The 15281-nt window shown below is 32.6% G+C and overlaps 2 protein-coding genes and 2 pseudogenes across 2 annotated transcripts; 1 reads left to right on the top strand and 3 right to left on the bottom strand.

Annotated features, from left to right (window-relative positions):
- Positions 1-632: 632 nt before the first annotated feature.
- Positions 633-4515, bottom strand: LOC115445573 (golgin-45). Its single transcript, XM_030171892.2, has 6 exons — positions 4305-4515; positions 3732-4216; positions 3056-3193; positions 2427-2488; positions 1239-1620; positions 633-867 (listed from the first exon to the last, which is right to left on the bottom strand). The coding sequence occupies exons 1-6, from the start codon at positions 4330-4332 to the stop codon at positions 820-822; spliced, it is 1143 nt and encodes a 380-aa protein (XP_030027752.2). The 5' UTR covers positions 4333-4515; the 3' UTR covers positions 633-819.
- Positions 4516-5021: 506 nt separating this feature from the next.
- Positions 5022-9120, bottom strand: LOC115445584 (glutaredoxin 3). Its single transcript, XM_030171905.2, is given in 6 exon segments — positions 5022-5176; positions 5178-5279; positions 5656-5884; positions 5887-5914; positions 7103-7271; positions 8783-9120. Coding segments are annotated over 6 exon segments (651 nt in total). The 5' UTR covers positions 8833-9120; the 3' UTR covers positions 5022-5103.
- A 465-nt stretch (positions 9121-9585) lies between these two features.
- LOC119191596 lies at positions 9586-11905 on the top strand (annotated as a pseudogene).
- Positions 11906-13534: 1629 nt separating this feature from the next.
- Positions 13535-15277, bottom strand: LOC119191595 (annotated as a pseudogene).
- Positions 15278-15281: the final 4 nt, after the last annotated feature.

The following is a 15281-nucleotide window of genomic DNA, read 5'->3' as shown; positions in this document are numbered from 1 at the left end:
TTTGAAGCTACACTATATAATATTGACAACGTAAAAATTATTATTTATTGAGAATGTAGAAATTTTACTTCTCAAATCGAATTTCGTGATTAGGCTAAGAACTTTTCTAAAGTCCCCCGTAAAATAGAAAAATGATTTACACTATGATTTATTATTATAGCTCAAAATATATGTAACTATTTAAATGAGATCTATGGAAGTATGTAGCCAATTTGAAAAAGCAATACTGGTATTAATATATTTTATAAAACTTATACTACCTACATAACATAAAACGGGAGTAATTAAACTCGATAAATTTCCTTGAAGTAATCTCAAATATTTTGTGGTTTATTATTTTATACTTCATAGTGTATAGTTACATAGAAATTATGTGATGAATTTCAAATTGATTTTACTTTAATTTACATGGTTTTTAAAATATTTTTTTAGTATAATAATTTCATAATTCTCCATATCACACCATCACACATTTATATTTCACTAGATAAGTCGGGAGAAAAAAATCTTAATTTATTACTATTGAACAATCTGGAACTAGGTTTAGTAGACAAACTGGAATGGTATATGGACAATATAAATAGTTATTGCAATATTATATTCTAATCATAAGAAAAATTTATAATAATAAGTAACAATACAATTCTATATAATACAAATATTGATACAACCGAGATATTTTGGAAATACACAACCAATATGTTATAGTATGTACTGTCGACTGTTATAATAACTGTACGCGGCCGTTGCAGTGCATACAGGATGCTACTGGACGCACTGTGTTCCCAGTGTTGGTGTAGGCGTGATGAACCAACGCATTTACGGACACCTCATTGCCCTTCGAACTTCTAAAGGCATTGCCATTACCTGGGGAAATTATGTTAGTTAACGAAGATACATAGGATACTCTATAGGGTGATATTTTGAATTTAACTGCTCCATCTGAGCGATTCACCCTGTATAGGTGTTTTTTTTTAAGAGTAATTTTATAAGATTTGTTCCTGGTTGATTACTTGTTTTCCCAACAATTACAAATTTAAAAGACCCTGTCTGTGAGTTATAAACAACATAGCAAACGTTTTCCTTATTTAAATTAAGTACAGAATATTAGAAACCTTCTATATGGTGTTGGTTGATAAACCATTCATTTTGTTTCGAATTATTTAAGTAAGATTTTATTATAATCAGTTACCATCAGGCGAATCACTTGCTTGTCTACCTAAAAAAAATTTACTTACATTTTCTGCATTCATCTCTCCATCTGTCATAGTTGGAAGATTGTTCAAATGGCTGACATCTTGTTTCTCAACCGAACTGCTAATATTTTCCGATAATTTCAAATTAACAGATGCCAAATCTATAATGTTTGTGGAATGCGGCATTGTTGCATTAAAATTGAGATTTCCAATAGGACGGTTGTACATACTACTACCAGAGTATTCAGATATTGCCATATTTTCCAACCATTTCTCATGAAGACTGTACAAGTTTTTGTAAGTACAGAGTTGCATGTCTCTCACTCTACATTTTTCATCCAATAATTGCTTGATTGCTTGTTGTAAATTTTCGGTTTTTTCGTTCAATAGTCTCTTGCAATTTGCCAATTCTTCTACCATTAAACTGAAAAAAAAAAAGGATTTTTGGATTAACTATTAAGATAACTTTTCCGTTTATTATTAGATTTTTTTTCATTATATAGCATGCAAGAAGTTACATCTTAAGCCGGCTAGACATGTTAGTCGAGCTCAAACCAACAAAAACTTGATACAAATCAAGTCTATCGTCGAGACATTTGGCGAGTTTGAATAAAGCCAATACAATTGGGCAATATAGACAAATTTTCTGTAGCTGCTCATACATTCTGCGCTCTCAGTTTATTCTGTATCAGTGCAGCAAGTGATTGCGAGCAACTGAGAGTTGTAACAAGCTACGCCAAATGAGTTTTACATATTTTGGTGGTTGCCTTACCGGCCAATTACCCAATCGACACCGAGTGATAGCAACGCAAGACAAATATGCTATCTACACATTGAGATTGGTCTCCATTTGGCAAGGCGCGGTCAAAGGGTATTGTCAGCTTTACAATGTAATAAAAATCTACAGCAGTCATAAAACATAAATCTTAATACAAGTACAGCATTAAAATTATTTTAGGAATGCCTTGTTAAGTTATTATAAGAAAAAAAAAGACTATATAATTATTTTATTATCTTCTGTTGTGATTCAATGTATATCAGTAACTCAATGATTTTTCTTTCAACAATATCAAAGTTGAATCTATTAAATAAGTATACAGACTTCATTAATTAGATTCAAGGTCAATATAAAAAAAAATACATAATGCCTGAAATCACGGATATATATTGAAATATTATGTTAATTTCATTTTTAGCAACATATAAATATTTTAATTGTGAAACAAATACCTGCTTGCAAGGAATTTGCTCCTCCAGACTTCGCATTGACCTGCTAGCCATTCCGTTTGCTCCTGTTAAACAATCTCTTTTGAGTCTCATACTTACATTTGAATTTTTAAATATCTATGTGTATTTGATATTGATTATTTATAAACATTATACAGTGAAAACCGGTTATAACGACATTGAGAGGACAAATCTAATTTCCTCCATGCAAATAGCCAACAACGAATAGTTGTTATAAACAATATTCTTTTTCTATAGACATATTTCTCTGGAGCTAGCCATTTAATCTTATAGTAATATAGCTGAAGTTGCTAAAACTATGATACATGTTTTATGACATATTTCTAGATAAATGCTACATTTGCATATATTATATCATGCTAAGCTTATAAAACAAATATTTTTTTGGACACAAAAATTATCATGTTGCAGTTTTTTATTTTATTCCAGTCGCGGCAAAAGGGATTACACTGCACCTGATTGTGTACATGATGCCATCCAGATACAGTATCAAATGGCAACAGATGGCTGAATGAATGCCATTTGACACAATCATATCAGTATAGATGCTTCTTTATAAAATAAAGTTTTAAATGAGTGTTATTAAAAAAATGGCCTTATTGTATACATACTTGATGGGTAGATAAATGTTGAGCTGAGTTAAGCAAAGCATTTGCTAAATGCTTTTTGTCTTCATTCAATGACTGGACTTGAGTTTCAAGGTCCTCTCCCATGGAAGCCACCAACATTGTCTTCAGTTCTTTGTTTACCTTAAAAAAGGACAAAAATGATAATGTTTTATAATTAAATCAAAAATAGTTAATTACTTAATAAAATTATATCCAGTAAAATGAATTTATATAATATAACACTTTTAGTGGTCACAATTTTTATACTATTGATAAATAACTGAACTTATAACCAAATTTTTATCCCTCTTTTCTGAGCTGTTGGTTTTATTCACGTTCCAATGTAGATGTATGCATGTGCATGCAATGCATTTGTCATTGAGCATGTTGTATGCTTTACGGTTCTGCAATTGACATGGCATGGGTTAAAAATATTTAATATAAAGATGGTTGCAAGCAACCCCACTCTAATGATTAATTTACCATCTATTAAAAATATAATGACAGAGATATTCATGTCACTTGCCTGCTATACAACCCCCATAATCAGTAGAACTACCAAAGTACTGCGTGGCAACCCACTGCACTTGTTGTCATAAAAGGTAACATGCCCAATAATTAAGCTGGGCTGTATGCTTACTTCATTATGCAATATCACAGTTATGAATGTAATATTTACCTGAACTTGTTGCTTTAGTTGTTCCTTCAAGGAGTCATTTTCATGCATCAAACTGGTAATTTTTTTCTGCAATTCCTCATTCTCTGGACTAATCTGTTCCCCTTCAATGAGAGACTTGCTACCGACTGAATTCAACTTTGGTCTAGGTTTATACTCATTTAAATTTGTGTTCATTTGAGACATTTGAGATATTAATGTGTTTATATCCATGTTGTTTTTAGATTTCTTGGATTTCTTCACTGTTTGTGACACTATTGGTTTCACTGCTCCTGGGTAAGGTTCATATGGAACGAACTTAGGTGATTTCACATTAATAGATTTAGTTTTCTGCGATGTTATAACGTTAGAAGGGTAAATTTGTATTAATCGTCCAGGTACCACGGTATCTTTGGGATCATTGTTTTTTCTTCTATTTTGTGCCGTTTCGGAGGTAGATTCCTCCGACTCCATGCCGTCACCGGCCGTTCGCGTCTTGCTCATGATTTCTGTAACAATTAAAATAGCACGGAGCTAATCGAACGGAACGATAGACGTAATGTACACGAGTACAAACAATAATATTGAAGCACTCACTCGGATTGTATAACCAATCAACATTCATAATGATTAGATTACTTAATGTCACGATGAATTCAAATCTCTATGGTATCACTTTCCAATGTATTTGTTTATCTATAAGATTAACAGAAATGTATAAATTTTAGAAATTTTGGGTATTGAGTACATATTATTATTTAGGACGAAGCAGTATTTACAAGTCTTGACATTTATTCTGACAGTTGACACTGACAGACCTTTTTTATAAATTTATTACAGCTCTGGATACAAGTCTATTGAGCCTGTCTTCCATATAACACTGATAGGATTTGCAAGCAGTGTTGCCAAATGTCTACTTTATGATAAACCCCAACATAGACAAAAACCTAAAAATAAATAGGGTTTTGCGACAAAATCGCCCCAGAAATAATAAAGTAGACAAAAAAAGCCCCATTTTAATTTTATATTTCGTACACAATAATTGAACCAGATTATGATCTCCATAGATCCCGTTTAGATGGCGTTTTTTGTTCGCATTGCCACCTCCGGCACAATCATGACTTTTAACACAGGTAATGTGTACGTTGTGATCTTTTAGCTAGAGATCTCCTTGGATAGTCCTGTCGCTTACCATCCACCCCTCAGATCCACCCTCTCTTCATAGTATAAAAATCAAATATAGCGAACGAACATTTGTTAAAATATGGGTTTTTAATACCTTGCGAATTAATGATAGTAATTATAAAGATGAAAAATAATTAAAAGCGTTTATTGCATTAAATTACAATAAATTATTCCTATTACATTTTTTTAAAAAAGCTACAAGCTACGTTAATTACGCTTTGAGAACAGAATCGAACTCCCCACTGGCTATCATTTCCTTGACTATATCTAACCCCCCAATTAGTTCCTTTGACGTAGAGTTGCGGATATGTAGGCCAATCAGAGTATTCTTTTAGTCCTTGGCGTACCTCTTCGTCGGTTAAAATATCGAATGTTTCGTAATCAACTCTGAAATAAAAGAAACAAACAGATAGTGAGGTATATTTTCATTACTTTAATCTCATTTATAAATTGCACATATTTTAAGATGACGAAACTTTTTTCGATATGCGATTTTATTGAAACAAAGCCTACGTTTTGCTCTTAATTATACTTTGTCCACCTGGGAGAACCACATGAAAATCCATACACAAGTTTCGGAGAGATCTGCTGACAAACCAACAGACAGACAAAAAAGTTTTGATGAATGGCTGCCCACAAAAAGATTAAACATAAAAATGAATTGCTGCTTTTTTACAGGTTTTAGACAATATCATACAGCAATTTTTTTTTATTATATTTTGACCATGAATTTGAATTTTAATACGTAATAAATTTCACTTACCCAATTCCATTTAGTATTTGAACAATAGTTCTGCTAAAACCACATCTTGGGACATCTCGGTTTCCTTTCATAAACAGCATTACTTTATGTCTATTGATAAGTGATTTTAGTCTTTCCTCCAAGCTTTTCGGTTCTGCGACACCAGACTTCCCCAGGCTAAGTGTCTTGACTTTTGCGGAGATTTGGGCTGCATCTGCTCCATCTACTCTGTCTACTAGTACACCATTCTAAATAAGATTACTGTTGGCACGGAATCTACCTGTAATGAACATTTAATATGATTTATAAATGTAAAAACATTGATGCAAAAAAAAAAATATTGTAAAAATATGTTCACTAATTTGGCCCGAATAATGGAGCTAATAAAATGAGTTTTTCACATCTGTACGTACTTTCCAAGCGCAAGTGCCAATTGTGCTAAAATTGTTTTGTTTCGGTTTGAAGGACATTGTAATATAAAATTGTTCAAGGTAATTGGATTCTTCATTTTTATACCATTTATTTGCAGATATACATATATAGATTATAAAGGGAAAATTTTAATGCATAATTCATAATATGAGTAAAAATAATTGCAATCAGTAACATTCTAAAACAGAACAATATACTTAATATTATTTAAAATTACAAGTACTTTTATACCTTTCCTTTATCCATTTTGGGAATTACCAAGTTTTTTAAACTATAATACGCAGATATAATTATAAAGCGCTATAGGTGGATATTTATCACCACTGAGAACTAAACTAAACTAAGTCTGTTTTTCCTTATTAAATGTCTAGCTCATCCATCAGTGTTTGAACAGCTGTATATTTGGCAAATTTAAATTTAATTGTTTTTATGTCTTAAGGTAATTAAGGGGCAGTTTCTGAAAAAGGCATAATTTTTTAATCTATAATATGAGAAAATGTAATGTATAGTATTTTTTAATTCAATTATAAATAATCATATTGTTTAATATGCCTTGATTCCTATTTCTTACTAATAATATTAGTAAGTTACTAGAAGTGCAAGATTTGTAAACATGTTTGTAATTCATGTTTCTAGATTTTTAGATTTATAAAACTTTCAAATTAAATGAATAAATTGTTTCTCAACTAAAGCATGACACTTATTTATACCATTGAATTCAAATGACATGCAATTTACAAATTCAAATCAAATCCTTAACTTGTTGAATGTTTATACTTCATGATATTATCAACTTAGTAAAAACTTGATAATTATAAGTATGATTCAAGACTGAAGGTTATTTCTTAATATGTCACCTTAATGAATATATTTTTCAGATCTCATTGTCTGGCAATTTAATGCCAAAGTGTAAAGTATTTTACAAAATATGTTTTCGTATCATTTATTATATTCAGTGCATTAACCATCAATACTTTTCTAATATATAATTTTTACAAATTTGTATTTATGAGTGATAATATGTGATTTTAGTTACCTTATATTGCAAAGAGATTTCAGAGAGTTCTTCAGCATTACAGACAGCAAACTTAGTGCCAACTGCTTGTATGTCTGGAAGTTTGGCCAATTCCTCAAGTACCTCCGTCACCTGCTTGCATTGATCAGCCCATTCAGCTGAGAAATGTACTACTGTCAATATTGGAGTTCTGAAATATATAAAAAGATGAAAAATGAGTTTATTAGCTTTTATCTACTATTTTAAAATGTAGGGATAAGCTATACCTAAAAAAAAATTTTTTCTTTGGTAAGGTAAGTAATCATTAATGTTGTTGTCATCAAACAAAGTGCCACTAAACTTAAAACCCCACACAATGTGTTTTGTAAGTTGTGGCTTGAGATTTGAACATAGAACCACTGGTTCTACACCACATCTTGATAAATCAGTATGAGGTTATAACTGATCTTATTGCAGAATAATAATTTTGTTAAAATATAGAACAGGGCATATATCATATTATTATTCAGTATAAAACACCAAAAACAAAATGATAACCTTCATATCTTCAACATATAAAGATAAAATTGTTGAATGTGTATGAAGCTAATTGGGCAATCATTTTAATCTAACGTGATACCATAGATAAGTCCCTATTTAACCTAAATCAACTTACAATGGAGTATTTATAGAAGCTATCCATTTCTCTTAATTTTTTTTAAATATGTGGGTCACTTGATGGTGTCACCACCCTTCCTTAGTGTCGGAAGGTGAAAATTATCAAAAAACAAAAGCAAATTAATTGCTGTTAATTCACTTATATTCATGTCTTCCCTTTTGATAAATGTTTAAAGATGGGACCATATAATGCTATTTGTAATAACATTTTCTTTTAAAAAATTGTTACTCTTTGCTTTAGGTACAATATATCAGCAAAGCTGCCACCACTCGAATTTTCTGTTCGAATTTGGTTAATTTGGATAATTCACGCTATAGACAAAATTGTCAACATAAACTAGTTATATAATACAAACAACAAAAATTTTTGGATATATATAGCCTATAATCAAGTAGTATAAAAATAATGTTCACTATTCTGTGCTAAAAGAATTCACAGAAAACATAATGTACTTATTACTAAAAAAGGGACAAGTTGAAGCTATATTCAGATAAAAATTATTCTATATTATTTTGGAAATATTGGGTACAAAATAAAACTTATTTTTACGATAATACAAACAAAAAACAGAATTGTAATATTCAAACACTAATCAAGTATCAGAAAAAAATGATTGTTTGTTTTATATTACCCATACAATAATTTATTACACCCATATGTATTTTTATGCTGTAGAATTTACTATTTATTATATTTTATAAGCATTCTTCACTTATGATAAAAGGTTGTAAGGTCACTGGCTTATTATGGCGGATGAAAATAGTTTAATAAAAATAATGCAGTTGTGATCTATAATACTTCAAAATCAAGAATAATACATAACTTATTGCAATCTAATTAACCACTTCTAAACCTATTTAAATAAAACCATTCACCTTGAGGTTTGGTTTGTAAGTGTATAAAATTAATGTAGATTTTATAATAATTTAGAATGCCATTGGGGCCGGCATATGAATAATAATAATTGAAACACGACGTAGTTGTTTTATATGACATAATACATTTGTACAGAAATATAGACAGGTGAAAATGTTTGTTATTACCTGATAAATTCTTCGAAACTTTGGACCGTCGCTAAGTTATTCACCGACATCTCTAAGCAAGGTTATAAACTTGTCCTATTTATATTTTAAATTATATCAGTAAGTAGAATATTATTGAATCCCTTGTTAAATAAAATGTTACTTTAACACTCTCATTTGTAACGTAGACACATATAAATAAAAAGTAAAATTTACACCAGACCACAGCAGAAATCAAAATCTCGAAAACCAAACAAATCAGTTCTTTCAATGCCTGAACTTTCTAGACTAGTGCTGCAAGATTATAAAAATAGAACGAATTGATTTGCTAAATAATCGACTAGACATCATTTTTCAATTCTCACCGCACCCTAAATGGAATTAGAAAGATCGTGGAAATGGAATTAGAAATTGAAAACATCGCGTCAGTAGAGTGCTGATTTGTTTCCCATGCTTTTCTATACTTTATATACAGTCATTAATTGAATATTATTATTAAATCATGTTGAAAGTAATTGTATATGTTGTAGGCTTATATCATTAGGTACCAGCTGTCATTTAGTGTTATTCACATTATTTTATATGTTATTGAGTCGATTGATTGATTGATAGAGGAGTGTTATCGATACAATAAATTATTTATTTATATTGTAAAATGGAAACATATTGACACAATAATTGTTTATTTAAACTTTATACACTTTAAATGTTTATAGAATAATTATTATAAATTGCTCGTTGACAAAAATATTAACCCTCTTTGCTTGGCAGTATGGTGTTTGACCTTCACCGGCTACATAGAATGTATTTTTTATAAATACTGAAACTGTCAAGTGACAAATGTAATTGTCAATGTCAGTTTAGCATTTTGGAATTGTTTCTTTCATTTTATTTGATTTGAGGTTAGAATTAAGAATTGTGGGCCATTTTATTATTAATATCTAGGTATTCCTAATGGAACAGAAATATTAAAACATATTTTTTATCGGCAGTGCTACGGAATCAAAATGGCATCGGCATCATCAAGTCAGCAAATCGACTTAACTAAGCTGAGTCTGCCGCAGTTGGCTCAGTTAAAACAACAATTAGATCAGGTAATACCTCACAAATACATTAATTGTTTACATAGTAAACACTACAAGTCATTAGAGAGTACTATTAATGAAATACTTTAAAATTTGTATGCGTAGTTTTTACTTCGTAGTATTTTTGTGGTTAGTTTTTTTTATGGAACTGATGAATTTGATTTGTTATAATTAATGATAAAATATATATTCCTATGCGTATTTATGTTTTATTTAAGTACTATAGGATGAAACTGTAGAACGAACTTAAAGCGAATTCATTAATAATTAATATTATACAATAGACAAATCCAATATGATTCGTGATCAATAGTGTCGTAATAAAGATCAGACAACCGTTCAATTATGAATATATATTTCCCTTTTCTATTCCAGGAATTAAGCGTGTTCCAAGACTCAATACAGACATTGCAAATAGCTAAAAGTAAATTTGTTGAATCCGGAGAGAGTCTTGAAAAAATAACACCTGCAATTAAAGGCAAGACGATTCTGGTGCCTCTCACAGGATCTATGTATGTACCTGGCACAGTGGCTGATGTTGATAATGTGGTCATCGACATTGGCACGGATACTATGCACAGAAAGTGAGTAGAGATCAGTGAGGGTAATCTAGTAGACTTTAGGGGGCATGCAACAATCTATGTAATATTGGCTGTGACAACATTTATCTATAGGACAGTTTATCATTGAGGATTAAAATTGAGTCAAATTACTTCTTGAAAAATGTTGGATTTCTTAAAACTTATCAATGTCAATAATGTGTCTGCAATGTACAAATATCTTATTTAATTATTAAAAGGGGTTTGTTTAACAGTAAACTTGAGTTATACTTATTTTCGTTATAGTTATTATTAATCTGTTGAAATATCCCTGTATTTTTTGCAGCTGTCCTTGCTAATTGTTCTGCACTTCAATAAAGTGTAATTTATTTAATTAATTTCTTTCTCCCAGGATATTGATGGTGGTAAAGATTACTTCAAAAGAAAGGTAGAGTTTGTTGCTGAGCAAATGGAAAAGATTAACTTATTGGGTATGGAGAAGTCAAAACTCCGACAAGCTGTTGGTATGATAATGGAAATGAAATTCCAATCAGAACTACAAGCACAGAAGGCACCAGCATCATAACAAAAGTCCCTTATCGCTATATTCTCAAATTGAGTATTGTATGTTTATTTTAATTTTTTAGTTGGCTTGTCAGAATCAATGAAATGTATTTACGGATGTAATGGTCATAGTATTGATATGATTAAATGACATTTTGCTGACACTATGTAGTATTTCCTACTGCAGTACACTTGAAGGCAGGATATGAAGAGCAACCAAATTTAAAACAGGCAATTTGGAAGTATGAAATACGGATATGTAGTGGGTCTCCTGAACTTGTACACTATGTGTGTTGATATTTTCAGCCCTAATCAGTGTTAGATCACATTACGTATTCTCGATTAGTTAAGCCATATAGAAACTCTGAAGCTAGATCTGGCGTCTACACAGGCAGGGGTATCCTTTGGGGGAATCGGGCAATCGCGTGGGGCCTCGCCGGTTGCTTGGAGGACATTCTTTTACGATCTTACCAGCGAATTCGGTAAACCAGAGAACTTTTTTGTTCTCGCTGGGGCCTCGCGTCTTTTTTTTATTTCGCCTAGAGCCTCGCGTCATTTAGGAACCCCACTATGTTAATGGCCTTAGTTACTGCAAAAGCGCATACTATACAGTATAGTGTCACAATACTATGGTACTTACCATTACATATGGATAAATTGTAAGCCTGCTTTCGATTATCGGCTGTAGGTGATGTGCAAGTATAAACTCAAAACTCAATAAGAAATTTATGTAATCACATTATTGTCAATTACAGACCAGTTTAATTACAAAGTTGTAGCGCTTATTAGAAAATTATTTACGTTCTATTATTAACGTATTTTATTAATATTGAGCTTTACTTTTTCGTTACTACAATAATTATGCATTTGAATATTTTTAACTGTCTCTAAGAAATTTGTGATCAATCACAATGTAGCGTTTGTTTCGTTTAACAGTAATAAATTATTATTTAATATTTTTTGTTTTCATTTTCCCTTTAAAATGTATTGTTAGATGTTATTGTTCCCGACTCCGTCTACACTTTCACGAAAATAAAGTTCCACAATACAATTTTCGAAACGTGTCTTGAAAATTATTCTATTGTATTTTATGATTGTGGGTTCTACCATAATATGGTTTATGGACGAATGAATTTGTATCAACATTTTCAGGGTTCCATGAAATAGTATTCTTCTCCTCACAGCTTGTTGGAGACAGTGTAGACTGACGATTGTTGAACTCAGGTAAAAGCCGAGAAAAATTCAGATTTTTGGTAGTACACACTTATACAATCAAATTTTGTATTAATCCTTATATGGGATAAATTGGTAACAGGATTTCTATAAGCTCAAAAGTTTGGCATACTACCCAGACAACCACCTTTATACTTGAACAGATTGAAAGAAACGAACAGTTTCCAGTATTAGGCATGAAGTTAATTTGGTTTAGCTCGGTAGCAATTTGAGATTTAGAATGTTGTTTTCAAACACCGTTTGGTGAATATTCCAACCGGCCCGTATAATTGTGTCGACTGTCGAGGGATAATTGTAATCTATCATCCGTGGAAACTAACGTGACCCCACTCTTCTTGCCATCATATGCATAACACTTTGCAGAGGCTATAAAAAAATTGTTAACCAAAAATGCTTCACTTTTAATTACTAAGCAAACGTTTTCCAAATAGTAAACCACATTATGGTGACAATTTGCTATAATTAGATTGATTCTGCGGTAATACTACGTCTACCGAAAACCTATTATTAGAGCTTGGCGTTGTATTTTGTACGATAAGATTTGAAGAGCTTCAAAAGCCCACGTTTCTAACCTATATTCCTTTTTAAGGATTGTTGCACGTTGATAGATGTAAGAGGTTTGCGGTAATATTTTTATGTATTTTCCTGAATGTAGCATAATAATTGATCAATCAATATTCAGTAACTTTTACTGGCTTGGAGATTGGATTCTTCCGTGTATGAAAGGAAAATTAATTGCCATATTATTTTATAGGGTCTAACAATTAATATACTTATTACATTATATTATGTAGTTATGAGTTAATGTTGAAAAGTTTATAGGTGTACCTATCGTTATCTAGGGGTTCTAGAAATTGTACCTATGGTTCCTAAATACTATAACAAAGTTTGCGGTCAAGGATGTAAATTGTAGGTACTTAAATGTAAGAAACAATTGTGACACCAAATGATTTATTTTTTTAATAGGCCAAAATGATAGCATTGATATCTACAATAACGATGACTTATTGTAAGCTATCTTATAAAGTATCTACAATATGTCATATAGTCACAAAATAATAATTATGTATTAACTAAATAAGGCAACGACTATTCCTTAGTACGTAAATGATTTTCTAATAATAAGTCATAAATCAAATTTTTAATTCAATCCAATATCTTACAATGAACACGTGAAAAGGTTTTTGGATACAGTGAGTACAACTTTTATATAAGGTTAATGCAATCAGACATTTACAATGATACCAATTTGATTTCAAAATTATACATACAATTAAATGGTGTAGCCGTGAAATATGCAATGATTTTTGCAATTTGGAAGAAGTTTATATGTGATGTTCAAACATTTTTTCTTTTCATTGTTTTACCAACATTTATATTTAATACCATATGCAGACTAGCGCTGCATTATTTAAAAATAGTTTACAGTTTAGGTATAGTGTGTTCATACTGTTCAATTTATTATCAGCACCTAACATCTTTTATTTCTGTGTTAAAGTTTAATAATTACTTATTTACGTATTCAAAATAAAACCTAAAGTATCTATTTACATTTTATTACATATTCGTTTAATACTATTGTTGATGTACTTATAGTAGAAATTTAACTTAGATCGATACAAAGATATTATTAGCAATATTCCTCGTCGCCTTGGGCGCATACAATTTATTTCCATCACTGCAACCCATTTTATCTTTGATTCACTATAATAATAAGAAACAATACAGTTACACGAACAGATCACTCGCCTGCTCGGCGAAGTCCTTATCTCAAATGGTATAGTACTCAGGTGCAAAGTCGTTAGCCAAGTTGCTGAGGAAGTGGAAATCGGAGGAAGAGTTGGAGTTATCACCGGCGGGCGTGGCGTGCGTCGCCTCGTAAAACTGCTGGAACGAGCTGTATCCGTCGGCGCACTCACCCGCGTACGGCTCGCCCGACGTGTTCCCCTGAGCTCCGTTCGGCCCGTACCCTGGTGCCGTCGCCGTCGCCGCGTGCTGTGTCCCATAAGCACTCGCATCATAATAAGCGTTCTTATTCATTGCTATGCGCATTCTTCTGCCCATCGTTCGCGTAATAGGCATGGGCGTGTTCATGCTGTCCACCTTCATGGTAATGATAGCCGTAGTGGCTGTTCGCGTACGCCATATGCTCGCCCGCGTATCCTTGCGATTGATCATACGGGGTTGCCATATGCCGCCTGTTCCTTGCCGTATGTAGGATAGCCGTAATTCTGATACATTTCGTGCGGGTAAGCCTGTCTTGAACCTATACCGTTAACCGGTCTAGCAGTTGGAGATCCCTCTTGTCTTGCATGTTGTTGGGTCCGGCTGTAACTGTGTTGATCAGCACTCTGTATTCCTGGGCCGTAACTTTCATAACTCCTGTTTCCTTGTGGATATTGGGCCAATTTACCTACAAATTGCTTCGAGTCCATCCGGAAATCGGGATGAGGCACAAACTGGCCGGGAGGCGCGTTACCCCGTATAACGTAGGGTGGCATGGCATTGGGCACGGCAAGAGGATGAGGGGACCTGGCGGAACGTTAGGTGGTGACGGACGCGGATAATGTCCTAGTGGACTCGGGTGCATACTCGAAGGCGTCCCTGGCGTGGATGACGGTGTTAAACTGACGGAAGAAAATTTAGTGCCATCAGAAATACCTGCAACTGGTCCTAATCCATCTTTAGATGAAGAGGGAGAGACTTTAGACGTCGTCGCATCTAACGAGGGCGATCGCTTCCTTGATTCCTGTTTGATCCTTTTTGCGAAGTTTCTTGGTGCAGTTCAACTGTAGCGACAGGAGGTTGATCATCGCGGGAATCTTCTTCCGCTAACTTGTCGAGAGACGAGGATGATGTAACACTGGATGCGCCATCACTCGCAAAACTATTATTGTTTGTAGCACTGGGAGTATTATTGTTTCTAGTACGCGAAGCGAGCTCTGGCAAGTCTTCTGCTGGTGAGCAAAGTGCTCCTGGTGGAAGTTCGCAACCTTGACAGCTCTTTTCCACAATGGGCCATCATCGTCAAGGAATTTATCAAGTCTGGTTTTGGAACTTTTCCCGCCCTCAGAAGTAGTTGAATCTTTATCGTCGCCA

This window comes from Manduca sexta, unplaced genomic scaffold, assembly GCF_014839805.1.
Source record: "Manduca sexta isolate Smith_Timp_Sample1 unplaced genomic scaffold, JHU_Msex_v1.0 HiC_scaffold_1677, whole genome shotgun sequence".
Taxonomy (NCBI): domain Eukaryota; kingdom Metazoa; phylum Arthropoda; class Insecta; order Lepidoptera; family Sphingidae; genus Manduca; species Manduca sexta.
Note: the sequence above shows the minus strand (reverse complement) of the source record. Positions and strands in the feature narration are given on the sequence as shown.